Source organism: Cydia amplana, chromosome 11 (assembly GCF_948474715.1).
Source record: "Cydia amplana chromosome 11, ilCydAmpl1.1, whole genome shotgun sequence".
NCBI lineage: Eukaryota > Metazoa > Arthropoda > Insecta > Lepidoptera > Tortricidae > Cydia > Cydia amplana.
In genome coordinates, this window is record NC_086079.1 from 1,197,842 (window position 1) to 1,213,217 (window position 15,376).

Here is a 15,376-nt window from a genome sequence, read left to right on the forward strand (position 1 = left end):
CGCGAGAGTGTAAGATGTCATTGAGTTTTCACTTCTGTCGGCACTCCCGGAGTGCAACCCGTTGTTTTTTCGGCTTGAGTTCTTTCAGTGATAAATGTAATGACATTCTGGCTGTGTCTTAGAAATCGTGGCTAATTGAAATACTAGTTTTTGCGACCTTTTTTGTTATGAATGCGCTGCATACCTGCGTCCATCTCGACGGGCTTCTTGGTCTTGGCGGTCTTCTTCACGTTGAAGTCTGTGTCGCTGAGCGACAGCGCCTCCGTGTCGGACACCTTGTTGTCCAGCAGCTCAAGCTCACTGTCCGACGAGTTCTGAGTCCTTGTACTACATGTTATGAATGCGCTGCATACCTGCGTCCATCTCGACGGGCTTCTTGGTCTTGGCGGTCTTCTTCACGTAGAAGTCTGTGTCGCTGAGCGACAGCGCCTCCGTGTCAGACACCTTGTTGTCCAGCAGCTCGGGCTCACTGTCCGACGAGTTCTGAGTCCTTGTACTACATGTTATGAATGCGCTGCATACCTGCGTCCATCTCGACGGGCTTGGTCTTGGTCTTGGCGGTCTTCTTCACGTTGAAGTCTTCGTCGCTGAGCGACAGCGCCCGCGCCGGCGCCTCCGTGTCGGACACCTTGTTGTCCAGCAGCTCAAGCTCACTGTCCGACGAGTTCTGAGTCCTTGTACTACATGTTATGAATGCGCTGCATACCTGCGTCCATCTCGACGGGCTTGGTCTTGGTCTTGGCGGTCTTCTTCACGTTGAAGTCTTCGTCGCTGAGCGACAGCGCCCGCGCCGGCGCCTCCGTGTCGGACACCTTGTTGTCCAGCAGCTCAAGCTCACTGTCCGACGAGTTCTGAGTCCTTGTACTACATGTTATGAATGCGCTGCATACCTGCGTCCATCTCGACGGGCTTCTTGGTCTTGGCGGTCTTCTTCACGTTGAAGTCTTCGTCGCTGAGCGACAGCGCCCGCGTCGGCGCCTCCGTGTCCGACACCTTGTTGTCCAGCAGCTCAAGCTCGCTTTCCGGCGAGTTCTGAGTCCTTGTACTACATGTTATGAATGCGCTGCATACCTGCGTCCATCTCGACGGGTTTCTTGGTCTTGGCGGTCTTCTTCACGTTGAAGTCATCGTCGCTGAGCGACAGCGCCCGCGCCGGCGCCTCCGTGTCGGACACCTTGTTGTCCAGCAGCTCAAGCTCACTGTCCGACGAGTTCTGAGTCCTTGTACTACATGTTATGAATGCGCTGCATACCTGCGTCCATCTCGACGGGCTTGGTCTTGGTCTTGGCGGTCTTCTTCACGTTGAAGTCTTCGTCGCTGAGCGACAGCGCCCGCGCCGGCGCCTCCGTGTCGGACACCTTGTTGTCCAGCAGCTCAAGCTCACTGTCCGACGAGTTCTGAGTCCTTGTACTACATGTTATGAATGCGCTGCATACCTGCGTCCATCTCGACGGGCTTCTTGGTCTTGGCGGTCTTCTTCACGTTGAAGTCTTCGTCGCTGAGCGACAGCGCCCGCGTCGGCGCCTCCGTGTCCGACACCTTGTTGTCCAGCAGCTCAAGCTCGCTTTCCGGCGAGTTCTGAGTCCTTGTACTACATGTTATGAATGCGCTGCATACCTGCGTCCATCTCGACGGGTTTCTTGGTCTTGGCGGTCTTCTTCACGTTGAAGTCATCGTCGCTGAGCGACAGCGCCCGCGCCGGCGCCTCCGTGTCGGACACCTTGTTGTCCAGCAGCTCGGGCTCACTGTCCGACGAAGAGTTCTCAGAGTCCTTGTACTTTTGGACCTGTGGACATAATGGTAAAATTAGTTTGACGACTGGTTTGGCCTAGTGGGTAGTGACGCTGCCTGTTAAGCCGCGGTCTTGGGTTCGAATCCTAGTAAGGGCATTTATTTGTGTGATTAACACAGATATTTGTTCCCGAGTCTTGGGTGTTTTCTATGTATTTATGTATTTGTATATTATATATATATCGTTGTCTGAGTACCCACAACACAAGCCTTCTTGAGGTTACTGTGGGACTTAGTCAATTTGTGTAAGAATGTCCTATAATATTTATTTATTTATAGGTTTGGTGTTAAGTTAATGTACAAGCGGAGTGGCGTCCATAGAAATATACCATATGAAGTCTAAAATAAACGTACATTTCAACAAAGACATGTAACTCCAGGGATGTTGCGAATATCCGCATCCGCAACCGCGGAAGTTCCGCATTGTTTTCAACATCCGCATCCGCATAAAATCGATGCGGATTTAATGCGGATGCGGATGTGGAACAGGTCGGTACAGGAACGTCTTAGCATCAGCGTAAGTGCTAGACTGCTAGGTAATTTAGTCATTAACCAAATAACCTATTAGAAATGAGCAGTCAAGCGTGAGTGGGACTTAATGTACGGAACCCTTGGAACGCGAGTCCGACTCGCACTTGGCCGGTTTTTTAAAATAAAAATTACTAAAATGTAATATTTGACGTTTTTTATGGCACTATCTTGACATCCGCTTCCGCATCCGCGGATGTGAGCCTTTAAAAGTTCGCATCCGCATCCGCATCCGCGGATGTCAAAAAATCGGCATCCGCAACATCCCTGCTCCGTATAAGATGAATAAAGTCTAAGGATGGAAATGTGCCTCGAAAATCAAGAAAAAGTCATTCTCGGATAGATGGCGCACACACCTTTGGCCTATGCTCGGTTAGACGGCGTTGACGACACAGTTTGATATTTAGAAATTTTAACACATAGGTATCAGTGAAAGAACACGGGTCAAAATGATATAAAATTATAAAATCATTTATCCATATGTATATTTTTTTATAGATTTTTAGTCGTGTATCAATAGATGGCAGTAAATTTACTGTGACTACAAAATTTACTATGACAGGACCCCTCTATACTATCTATTCTCTTTGATTTCAATAAGAATAACCCTTTCGTTAGTTCGTTTCGTCTGGGGGGGTGCAAATTTGATTCCTATCTAGGGCGCCATTTCTGTGTCAGGCCATAGAGAAAAAAATACATAGAGTGCTCACTCCATACATCAGTTCAGACTATTAATTTCAGTATCTACATCTAGCATCGAGTAGCGGAACTATCAGTACTGCTACTTGACAATAGATGTAGCACCGACCGGAAAGTCTTATCTCAACAGCATAAGACTTTCCGGTCGGTGCTACATCTATTGTCAAGTAGCAGTACTAATAGTTCCGCTACTAGATGCTAGATGCTAATAGTCTTTTTGGTACTAAAACTGATGTATGGAGTGAGCACTCTATGTATTTTTTTCTCTATGGTCAGGCACAATATATACTATGCCCAATGCGGTATTTACGGGCTCCTATAGCCCATAATACTCAGTCGGTACGTCCCTCCCGCATCCCGCGACTAGTAGAGTCAGACCGAGAAAAGTCTGCAGCGATTTGATAGACCACGCAGTGCAAGTGTCATTCTAACTAGTAGAGTCAGACCGAGAAAAGTCTGCAGCGATTTGATAGACCACGAAGTGCAAGTGTCATTCTAACTAGTAGAGTCAGACCGAGAAAAGTCTGCAGCGATTTGATAGACCACGAAGTGCAAGTGTCATTCTAACTAGTAGAGTCAGACCGAGAAAAGTCTGCAGCGATTTGATAGACCACGAAGTGCAAGTGTCATTCTAACTAGTAGAGTCAGACCGAGAAAAGTCTGCAGCGATTTGATAGACCACGAAGTGCAAGTGTCATTCTAACTAGTAGAGTCAGACCGAGAAAAGTCTGCAGCGATTTGATAGACCACGAAGTGCAAGTGTCATTCTAACTAGTAGAGTCAGACCGAGAAAAGTCTGCAGCGATTTGATAGACCACGAAGTGCAAGTGTCATTCTAACTAGTAGAGTCAGACCGAGAAAAGTCTGCAGCGATTTGATAGACCACGAAGTGCAAGTGTCATTCTAACTAGTAAAGTCAGACCGAGAAAAGTCTGCAGCGATTTGATAGACCACGCAGTGCAAGTGTCATTTTAACTAGTAGAGTCAGACCGAGAAAAGTCTGCAGCGATTTGATAGACCACGCAGTGCAAGTGTCATTTTAACTAGTAGAGTCAGACCGAGAAGTCTGCAGCGATTTGATAGACCACGCAGTGCAAGTGTCATTTTAAACGTCAAACTTCTATGAATTTATGACGTGTAAATAACACTTGCACTGCGTGGGCTATCAAAATCGCTGCAGACTTTTCTCGGTCTAACTCTAGGAACAGCCGGACTAGCACATGATTAGCGCGACAGTATCTCGCGAGATAAGACTACCCGTCCCTCTTTAACACAATCAATGCCAGCGCGAGCTACGCGCTACGAGCGTAGCCGATGACATGGGAAAACCGTATGTAGCGAAAAGCGACTACGGATAGTGCGGGTTGCTGGCAGTGAATGCGTTAATTAACATAGTTGGGCTTTTTCTAAAATAACTATCGAAAACCCGATTCTTTCAAATCTGGACGTTCTTGGGCTCATTCTACTCAGAATCGACAGCACTCTCCATCCTACCATTAAAAAAAGATGTCCCAATTTTTTGTATGAAAATTGTACATTCCACTACGTCACGTTACATACAAGTGAAATTTTTTCTCATACTAAAAACGTGACGTAATGGAATTGACATTTTGGGACATCTTTTTTTAATGGTAGGATGGAGAGTGCTGTCGATTCTGAATAGAATGAGCCAGGGATCGGATACCGGTATTTTTTGTATGGGAACGGAAGCGGTATTTTTTCGTTCTTTGCTAATTACTTCATTTCTAATTGGGCAATCTAATAATACGTAGTCGTTACCTAAACACACAACTGAGTCCTACATTTCGAGTATAAAATAATTCGAAAAATATGGTTATTTCGAAGTTTTTGCAAAAAACCGGTTCCGATCCCTGGAATGAGCCCAAGAACGTCCAGATTTGAAAGAATCGGGTTTTCGATATTTATTTTAGAAAAAGTCCAGTTGGAAAACGACGTGTAGTGGTGTGTGTCTATCTCGTAGCGAGATACTGTCGCGCCAAACATGTGCTAGGCGTACAGGAACAAGGAACAAGGAACACGGACCTTGGTGGCCGCTCTGCGGGCGTTGGTCCGCTCCCTCGGGATGACGGGTTCCGCGGACACGTCCGCGTCGGAACCTGACAGCTCCTCGCTATCGCTGCCGTCGAAGGTCATCTTCTTCTGCAACGGAAACATATACTAATTAGGCAATAGGCTACATGACTAATTTTTTTTATGGTATCAATCGATCGGGTTTGTTTTTAGGATCAAATGTCTATATGGGACCCATTGCATTAAAGTAACACAAAAGTCAGAAATCGTAGTCAAGGTCTGACAGTCGCACTTCACTCGCGAAACGCCCTATACAAAACGGCCAGAGGCCGTGACGTCATCGCCCACGTTGTAGTATGGACAAAACAAGAAAATTGCGTTTTTGTCGGTGAAATATTGCGTTTATGTATATAGTTGCTATACAATATTTTTTTTGGTGAAATGTAAGGAATCGAATGGTACCCTTACTTTTATCGTTTTTGTAAGTTAAAAAAAACTTAAATTTTGAAATTTTCAGGTCCTGTATTTTTGTAATTTTTCAATATTTTGATTTTAATATCCACATTATTGTGATAAATTGCTCGTTTGCTATCTATTTTACTAGATTTTGTTATAAAATTCAACATGTGTCAACATCCCTATTATATAAAACAGCGAGCGAGGCAAAATACCATCTTCCTTCTTAGGCAACAAGGAATTTTTTGCATAAAAAGTGTTGGCTAGTTCCGCCGGTTCCGTGGCCGGCCCCCTTGCACCATAGGATTTTTTTATGTGAGCAAACCAGCAGACGCGCCGCCTGATGGGCAGCGGTCATCGTCGCCCATGGACATAAACAACATCACAGGAGCCACTTAAGCGTTGCCGACCTTTGAGAATCCTAAATAGGATTGCATAACACATCGTAGTCATAATGCGTAAGCTTTATTATAATACATATACATAGGTATATAGTCTTAAAGTTCTAATGGTCCTTCTAATAATAAGGTAAATGTGGCGAATACCACCTATCAGGTATGACCGCTTCTAACTCTTAACGAGCGCAGCTCTTCCTTTCTGACGGTGTATGAGCGAAGTACGTGTTCATTAAACACGAGTTTTTGCCCTATGATGGTCTACCCAACCAAAGATGGTATATGCCGATCTTCTACTTTAGTCTTGGAGGATATAATCAAACGGAGACGCCATGTCTGTAATTTTCTGTACAAAACAGTCTGCCGATTTTTGCGGGGGAGGGGAACGTCAAATGTATGCGTAACGTAAAAATAGCCATGTCAGATAAACGTCAGTCCATACATTGTGTATGACCGTTGGCCGCCTATTTTCGACAGAGGGGAAAGCCTGTTAATGGCTACTCCGTTTAGTTGTATCCTCCAAGACTTTAGTAGATCGTCACTCATTGCTCCTGAAATGTTCTGGCAGGTAAATCTTGGATAGGGGCAGGGTTCTAAATTATCCAGATAATTATAGTCTTTGATAATTATCGCGACAATTATCCGATAAATATCGGATAGTTATCCCAAGTAATAGATGGTGCTATATTTATTTTCTTTGAATTCTTTGATAGTAAAAAATAATGATTGGGGCGTTTGTTTTATTTTACGTTATTATCAAATCGATAATTATCATCAGGCATAAAAATCACGATAATTATCAAGATAACTAATAAATAATATAATAAATAAATAAGCCTTTTATTTTCTCATTATTTTTACATGCAGTATAACATTTCATTTACATGCAACAAAAAAAAATTATTATACATTTTCATTTTTATCCATATACAATTATTATTTATTCAAAATATAATTATTAAACTTGGGTGCCGCGCGGTAAGAGAGCAGATGGCTTCCTACCTTCAGCCAGTTCAGGTAGGTTTCGGGACACCGTTGGGTTGCGAAGCGGCGATACATGCAGTGCGTAGTTTTGCTTTAGATCCAGAAAATGCAGGTAGTGTGATAGTCAAACTGGACTTAAAAAACGCCTTCAACTCGGTTGAAAGGGACGCCTTATTAAACGAGGTAAGGGAGAATATTCCAATTCTCTACCCCTTCCTCTATCAGGTCTATCACCTTCCTTCCAACCTCTTCTATGGTTCCAGTCGCATTATGTCTCAAGTGGGTGCTCAACAAGGAGATCCGTTGGGCCCCCTCACGTTTAGCCTCTCAATACAAAAAGCAATCGCTGAACTTAAGTCCCCACTCAATATCTGGTACCTCGATGATGGGACCATTGGAGGTAAACCAGAAGAGGTAAAGCGAGACTTGCTTATTTTGCTTTCGCGCCTTAATGATTTGGGTTTAGAAGTTAATGCGTCCAAATGCGAGTTTTTCGCTTGCGGGTTGGAGTCATCTTCTTTCCTTCCCTCCTTCTCATCGATATTGCCTGGGCTTACGGAACTTAACTCCAACTCTTTCACCTTACTCGGAGCCCCTATATTTCCATCTGCAGTTCCCGAGGCTCTACTATCGCGCAAAGAGCTCCTCCTGCTTGCCGGCGAACGCCTCAAGGATATTAATCCGCATGTAGCTTTGGTCCTTTTACAAAAATGTTTCGCCGTGCCTAAAGTAACCTATCTTATGCGTACGGCCCCGGTTTGGTTATTTCCCGACGACATCAGTTGCTTCGATGCCACTATAAAGTTAACAATTGAGTCCATCGTAAACATCTCGATGAACGATAACCAGTGGACACAAGCAGCTCTTCCAGTCCGTCACGGTGGCCTTGGTGTGCGTCGTATTCAAGATGTGAGTCTACCGGCCTTTTTGGCGTCGGCCCATGGGGTGGCAGACCTCGTTGCTCGTATTTTACCTAAAAATGGCGACAGGGTGTGCATTCCCTTTGTGGCTGACGCCTTAAGGGAATGGTTGTGCATCAACCAGGGAGCGACTGTGCCAGAGAATCCCAAAATACAGCGTGCGTGGGACGACACCCGCTCTAAAGCCTCGATTGACAACCTTATTGAGAGTGCCGCGGGTGTAGACCGTGCGAGGCTTCTGGCAGTATCACAACCAGAATCAGGGGCATGGCTCCACGCATTGCCTTCGCCCCAATTGGGTACCTTACTCGACGGCAACTCGTTGCGCGTGGCCGTTGCTCTCCGCCTGGGCTGCGATGTATGCCAACCACATTTATGCATCTGCGGTTCCATGGTGGGTGCTGACGGTCATCACGCACTGAGTTGTCGCCGATGTGCAGGTAGGCATCCGCGCCACCATGCCCTAAACGATACGATCCAGCGGGCCCTTAGATCAGCTGGTGTGCCATCGGTACTTGAGCCACCAGGTCTTAGTCGTACCGACGGTAAACGGCCTGATGGCCTGACTTTGGTACCTTGGGAAAGGGGGCGGTGTTTGGTATGGGACGCTACGTGCGTCAGCACCTTCGCCGCCTCCCATGTCAGCCGTACCTCACGCGTGGCCGGAGCGGCAGCGGAAACACAAGCGGATGTGAAGCGTCGTAAATATGATCCCCTCTCCCCTGCCTACATAATCGTCCCTTTCGCAGTTGAAACGGCGGGTTGCTGGGGAGCCGACGCGAAACGCTTCACACGCGACTTAGGACGTCGACTCAGACAGAAAGGGGAAGGCCCCCGCTCCGAGTCGTTCCTCGTGCAAAGGCTGTCCCTGGTGATCCAGCGTGGCAATGCTGCGAGCATCATGGGCACCTTTGCGCCGGGAACGACTTGAAGCGTTGTCTTTTTTTTAAATTTATAATTTTAATTTGTAATTTTAGATATAAATATTGTACAGGATAAAAAAAATATATGATGTACATTATCATTATTAAACATGTCTTATTATTTCAGAAAATATTTTATGAAATCTTAATTTTTATTTTTATTTTTATAATTTAATATATGTCTAAGGTTCAATTTATTTTTATCAATTTAGTTATTGGTATATATTTATTTGTAATGAGAACCCCTCTGTAGGGTAAAGGCCTCCTCCAATTTTGCCCATTGTTTCCTATCCTTTGCCATTTCTTGCCATTTGTCTCCTAAGATAACTATCATTGATAATTATCCTTTCGAACACTGGATGGGGGTAGTTGTTCAATAAGTCGAGAATACTTACTTTGGGGCTGGGTTTCTTTTCCTTCTTGAAGTTGAGCTTGCTCTGCTTGAGGCCGTTCTTTTCTGCCTTTTCCGGTTTTTCGGCCTTTTCCTTCTTCACCCTGGACTTGGGTTTCTTCTCGCCGCTCGACGGGCTGATGCCGGCTGGGTCATCCTGGAAATTTATTAAAGATAAAAGATAAAGATAAAAGATAGTTTATTCAAGTAGGCATAATTACAATGCGCTTATGAACGTCAAATAAAGCTAGGTAGACCGGCTAAACCGGTAGACCGGATAAAGTCATTATTTGCTTCGTCACAGTATAATAAAGAGTACTAGCATACAATGTAAATATAAATGTTACTATGTGGAGGAATATTTTAGTAAAAATTTAGATTAATGCAAGTATTATGACTGTAAATATTTTAAGATTTTTAATTCATGTTTTTGACATGAATAATAAATATTAATTTTGACTTTACAAATGAAATATTATTAATTTATAATATTGTTCTAATCGTGTTTTATATTTTAATTTTCTTTTAATAAAATTTAATTGTAATATTTATTGTTCGTGACATTATAATTTGTGTATATAGACATAGAGTAAAAAATACATAGAGTGCTCACTCCATACATCAGTTCAGACTATTAATTTCAGTGTCTACATCTAGGATCGAGTAGCGGAACTATCAGTACTGCTACTTGACAATAGATGTAGCACCGACCGGAAAGTCTTATCTCAACAGCATAAGACTTTCCGGTCGGTGGCTACATCTATTGTCAAGTAGCAGTACTGATAGTTCCGCTACTCGATGCTAGATGCTAATAGTCTTTTTGGTACTAAAACTGATGTATGGAGTGAGCACTCTATGTATTTTTTTCTCTATGATATAGATAAGAAAATGTATATGTAAATTAATTTCAAACACAATGAAAATTGTTTATGAATAAACTATGACTATGACTATGACTACAGTATGGACACTCCCTGCCTCCCGTTGAAAGTGCCGCCCACCTCTCGGTTACCTCACAGTTACCCTACAATGTCTTATCTCACTCACACAAGCATGGTACGCGTTCACCTACACGAGCTTAGGCTGTGTGCGTAGGAACGCGTTTGTTTCATACATTTGATCGCCAGTGTCCGAGGTGTGGCTTCGTGATGTTATGAATTTGATTGTTAATTTCCCTTATTTTGTACATTGTGTCCATATAATCCATTTACTGAGTACCAGTACCACCACAGAATAAATAATAGTATAAGGTACAGAAGATTCACTCTCTCACAAAACGCGTCTTTTACGACAGATATGACCACTAGGTGGCGCAAGTGCGAGCAGGCGTCCGTTCCGTAGCGGTGCGCGGCAATTACTATGGCTAGACACCAAAATTGGTGTGGGCCGCATGTACTTTTAGCTACTTGTAGCGACGCGATGAAATCGCGGAGTGAGCCACGCCTGACAGTGCGAGAACTCGCATGCGAGTTTCATTACATTGCGTCATTTGATCGGTCGGCTGAATTGATGTAACCTCAATGGTTCGCTATGTAACTATACTTGGTCAACCAGATCTTGACAGTAGAAAAAGGCGGCAAATTTGAAAAATGTAGGCGCGAAGGGATATCGTCCCATAGAAAATTTGAATTTCGCGCCTTTTTTTACTGACAAGATTTGGTTGACCAGCTATAAAATCGTATAGGTACAAGTTCACGCGCCGTCTAAATGAGCCCTAAATCTCATCTCGTTTTCTGTCGAGCTCAGTCACAAAATGACGGACTCGACCATGAATGAAACCTGATTAAAAGATAAGACACTTACCGGGTCATATTCCTTCTTGATCTCCTGGTCTTGGCCTTCTCGGCGGCCTGAATACGCTTGATGAGGTCTTCAGAGATCTTCGGTTCCACTCTACGTCCGTTAGTGTCCAGCGTCGACTAGACTCCTGCTAGGGTACCTGGATATACGCTAACTTACCGGGTCGTACCCCTTCTTGATCTCCTGGTCTTGGCCTTCTCAGCGGCCTGAATACGCTTGATGAGGTCTTCAGAGATCTTCGGTTCCACTCTACGTCCGTTAGTGTCCAGCGTCGACTAGACTCCTGCTAGGGTACCTGGATATACGCTAACTTACCGGGTCGTATTCCTTCTTGATCTCCTTCCGGGTCTTGGCCTTCTCAGCGGCCTGAATACGCTTGATGAGGTCTTCAGATATCTTCGGTTCCACTCTACGTCCGTTAGTGTCCAGCGTCGACTAGACTCCTGCTAGGGTGCCTGGATATACGCTAACTTACCGGGTCGTATTCCTTCTTGATCTCCTTTCTGGTCTTGGCTTTCTCGGCAGCCTGTATGCGCTTGATGAGGTCCTCAGAGATCTTCGGTTCCACTCTACGTCCGTTAGTGTCCAGCGTCGACTAGACTCCTGCTAGGGTACCTGGATATACGCTAACTTACCGGGTCGTACCCCTTCTTGATCTCCTGGTCTTGGCCTTCTCAGCGGCCTGAATACGCTTGATGAGGTCTTCAGAGATCTTCGGTTCCACTCTACGTCCGTTAGTGTCCAGCGTCGACTAGACTCTTGCTAGGGTACCTGGATATACGCTAACTTACCGGGTCGTACCCCTTCTTGATCTCCTGGTCTTGGCCTTCTCGGCGGCCTGAATACGCTTGATGAGGTCTTCAGAGATCTTCGGTTCCACTCTACGTCCGTTAGTGTCCAGCGTCGACTAGACTCCTGCTAGGGTACCTGGATATACGCTAACTTACCGGGTCGTACCCCTTCTTGATCTCCTGGTCTTGGCCTTCTCGGCGGCCTGAATACGCTTGATTAGGTCTTCAGAGATCTTCGGTTCCACTCTACGTCCGTTAGTGTCCAGCGTCGACTAGACTCTTGCTAGGGTACCTGGATACACGCTAACTTACCGGGTCGTATTCCTTCTTGATCTCCTTCCTGGTCTTGGCTTTCTCGGCGGCCTGTATACGCTTGATGAGGTCCTCAGAGATCTTCGGTTCCACTCTACGCCCGTTCGTTGATGGAGCGATGTCCAACATGGATTTGCGGCTCTTGTTCTTGTTTGCCTGAATACAGATTTATATTAAGATAAAAGATAAGATAAAAGATAAAAAACAGTTTATTGCCACAACTAGAAATCTTACATTCTTACAACTAGATATCTTACAATTAGAATAAACACCTTAAACATAGTAGGTAGGAACTAACATTAATTTAAATTTCATATTGTTATAGGCAATGGGTACCAGTCTCAGCCCGTGCTAGATATGTGGCATGCATATATCCAGCGCTGATTTTCAGCCTGGCCCCTTCTATATATATATATAGATATACGTATAACATTTTATTTTATTGATTTTATTTGATTTCCTATGAGCTAGTTAGGAGTTTAAGTGAGGGGGTGGTTTCCCTTTTGCAACTCGAGAAAGTGTGCTTTGACCAGTTTCTTGAAAGTAAGTATTAAGTACTTGATCAAATAAAACGAGTCCTTTAGGGTGGTATTCCAGCTGTATCATAGAATACGACGGTCAAAACTTAAGTCTATTTTTTTATTCGGTAGACTAAAATGACAGTTCATAGTATGAAATGACACATGATCTTCACACTATGAAATGTCATTTTAGTCTACCGAATAAAAAAATAGACTTTAGTTACCTATACTTAAATTTAAGCAATAAAAAAGAAAATAATATCTTAATAATAAGTTACAATAATAAGTTACTAATATTATGGAAACTATTTTCTGAAATAAATAATAATTATTATTTATTTTTTAATATTATCGCATACCTTCATTCTATCCATCTAGGGTGCATAATAGGAAAAAGAAAAACATATTGTTAATAGAACCTAAAACAATGTGTATGGAGACTGTTGTAATTAAAATAAAAGCGAAGAATTTTTCAGCACCATCCATATTCATGGCGTCCAGGTTGTCTACAATGGTGGCATTTGATTCTGTTTTTCGTCCAGATTATCTACAACTAGCGACCCGCCCCGGCATCGCACGGGTTAACATATTATACATAAACATTCCTCTTGAATGCTCACCCTCTTCCTCTTGAATATAATAGATTTTTTATTTATTTATCATAAAGTAAACAACAATTTATAACAAGTTATATTCCTCGCCAAACTGCGATTGCAGTTTGTTGGTGAGATCGCGCTCATTTTTACGTTTTAAACATACATATTATGCTATGCACTAATGCACTAAATACTAAACTTAAATACATACTCTCCGAAAAGTGAACATGCATGACGAAACCGCATCAAAATCCGTTGCGTAGTTTTAAAGATCTAAGCATATATAGGGACAGCGGGAAGCGACTTTGTTTTATACTATGTAGTGATGTTAGCAGTAGTTGTACAGCATATTTACCAGTGCCTTGGCGGTCTTGTTGGTGGTGACCTCCTCTTGGCCTTTGCTCCACATCCTCGAGCTTGATGAGGAACACGTCCAGGTTGTCTACATTGATGGCATTTGATTGTGTTTCGTCCAGATTGTCTACAATGGTAGCAGTAGTTGTACGGGATATTTACCAGTGCCTTGGCGGTCTTGTTGGTGGTGACCTCCTCTTGCCGCTCCTTCTCCACATCCTCGAGCTTGATGAGGAACGCGTCCAGGTTGTCTACATTGATGGCATTAGATTCTGTTGTTCGTCCAGATTGTCTACAATGTTAGCAGTAGTTGTACGGCATATTTACCAGTGCCTTGGCGGTCTTCTTGTTGGTGGTGACCTCCTCCACATCCTCGAGCTTGATGAGGAACGCGTCCAGGTTGTCTACATTGATGGCATTAGATTCTGTTGTTCGTCCAGATTGTCTACAATGGTAGCAGTAGTTGTACAGCATATTTACTAGTGCCTTGGCGGTCTTCTTGTTGGTGGTGACCTTGATGAGGAATACGTCCAGGTTGTCTACATTGATGGCATTTGATTGTGTTTCGTCCAGATTGTCTACAATGGTAGCAGTAGTTGTACGGGATATTTACCAGTGCCTTGGCGGTCTTGTTGGTGGTGACCTCCTCTTGGCCTTTGCTCCACATCCTCGAGCTTGATGAGGAACGCGTCCAGGTTGTCTACATTGATGTCATTAGATTCTGTTGTTCGTCCAGATTGTCTACAATGTTAGCAGTAGTTGTACAGCATATTTACCAGTGCCTTGGCGGTCTTGTTGGTGGTGACCTCCTCTTGGCCTTTGCTCCACATCCTCGAGCTTGATGAGGAACACGTCCAGGTTGTCTACATTGATGGCATTTGATTGTGTTTCGTCCAGATTGTCTACAATGGTAGCAGTAGTTGTACGGGATATTTACCAGTGCCTTGGCGGTCTTGTTGGTGGTGACCTCCTCTTGGCCTTTGCTCCACATCCTCGAGCTTGATGAGGAACACGTCCAGGTTGTCTACATTGATGGCATTAGATTCTGTTGTTCGTCCAGATTGTCTACAATGTTAGCAGTAGTTGTACGGGATATTTACCAGTGCCTTGGCGGTCTTCTTGTTGGTGGTGACCTTGATGAGGAACACGTCCAGGTTGTCTACATTGATTGCATTAGATTCTGTTGTCCGTCCAGATTGTCTACAATGTTAGCAGTAGTTGTACGGCATATTTACCAGTGCCTTGGCGGTCTTCTTGTTGGTGGTGACCTCCTCCACATCCTCGAGCTTGATGAGGAACACGTCCAGGTTGTCTACATTGATGGCATTAGATTGTGTTTCGTCCAGATTGTCTACAATGGTAGCAGTAGTTGTACGGGATATTTACCAGTGCCTTGGCGGTCTTGTTGGTGGTGACCTCCTCTTGCCGCTCCTTCTCCACATCCTCGAGCTTGATGACGAACACGTCCAGGTTGTCTACATTGATGGCATTAGATTGTGTTTCGTCCAGATTGTCTACAATGGTAGCAGTAGTTGTACGGGATATTTACCAGTGCCTTCGCGGTCTTCTTGTTGGTGGTGACTTCCTCCTGCCGCTCCTTCTCCTCCACATCCTCGAGCTTGATGAGGAACACGTCCAGGTCCTCGCGCCAGAGCATTGATGGAGTCTTTTTCCTTTTAATAACAAAACATGGTTTTCATCACACAGAGCATTTCAAATAGGGAGTATTACTGTAATGTTTTGCCGCCAGAGTGCACCACTAGTGACTTAAGTATACCATAGAGTAACTTATACATACTGTACCTTAAACTGTTTTTTGACAAGTTTTCACAGACAATCAAATATGACATTGATACATCAAGGCGGTTTGCTTACAAAGGGCCT

The 15,376-nt window shown here is 44.1% G+C and overlaps 2 protein-coding genes across 2 annotated transcripts in view; one reads left to right on the forward strand and one right to left on the reverse strand.

The window, feature by feature from the left end:
* Positions 1–15,376, forward strand: part of LOC134651923 (uncharacterized) — a 343,848-nt gene that overhangs the window by 328,236 nt on the left and 236 nt on the right. The window lies entirely within an intron of this gene.
* Positions 1–15,376, reverse strand: part of LOC134652020 (DNA topoisomerase 2) — a 39,318-nt gene that overhangs the window by 4,794 nt on the left and 19,148 nt on the right. Inside the window, exons 12-17 of the mRNA XM_063507173.1 lie at positions 15,042–15,165; positions 12,902–12,916; positions 12,022–12,177; positions 9,123–9,275; positions 5,062–5,178; positions 1,618–1,786 (exon numbers count right to left, since the gene is read on the reverse strand). Of these exons, the coding sequence (XP_063363243.1) occupies positions 1,618–1,786; positions 5,062–5,178; positions 9,123–9,275; positions 12,022–12,177; positions 12,902–12,916; positions 15,042–15,165 (734 nt within the window). The remainder of the gene's footprint in view (positions 1–1,617; positions 1,787–5,061; positions 5,179–9,122; positions 9,276–12,021; positions 12,178–12,901; positions 12,917–15,041; positions 15,166–15,376) is intronic.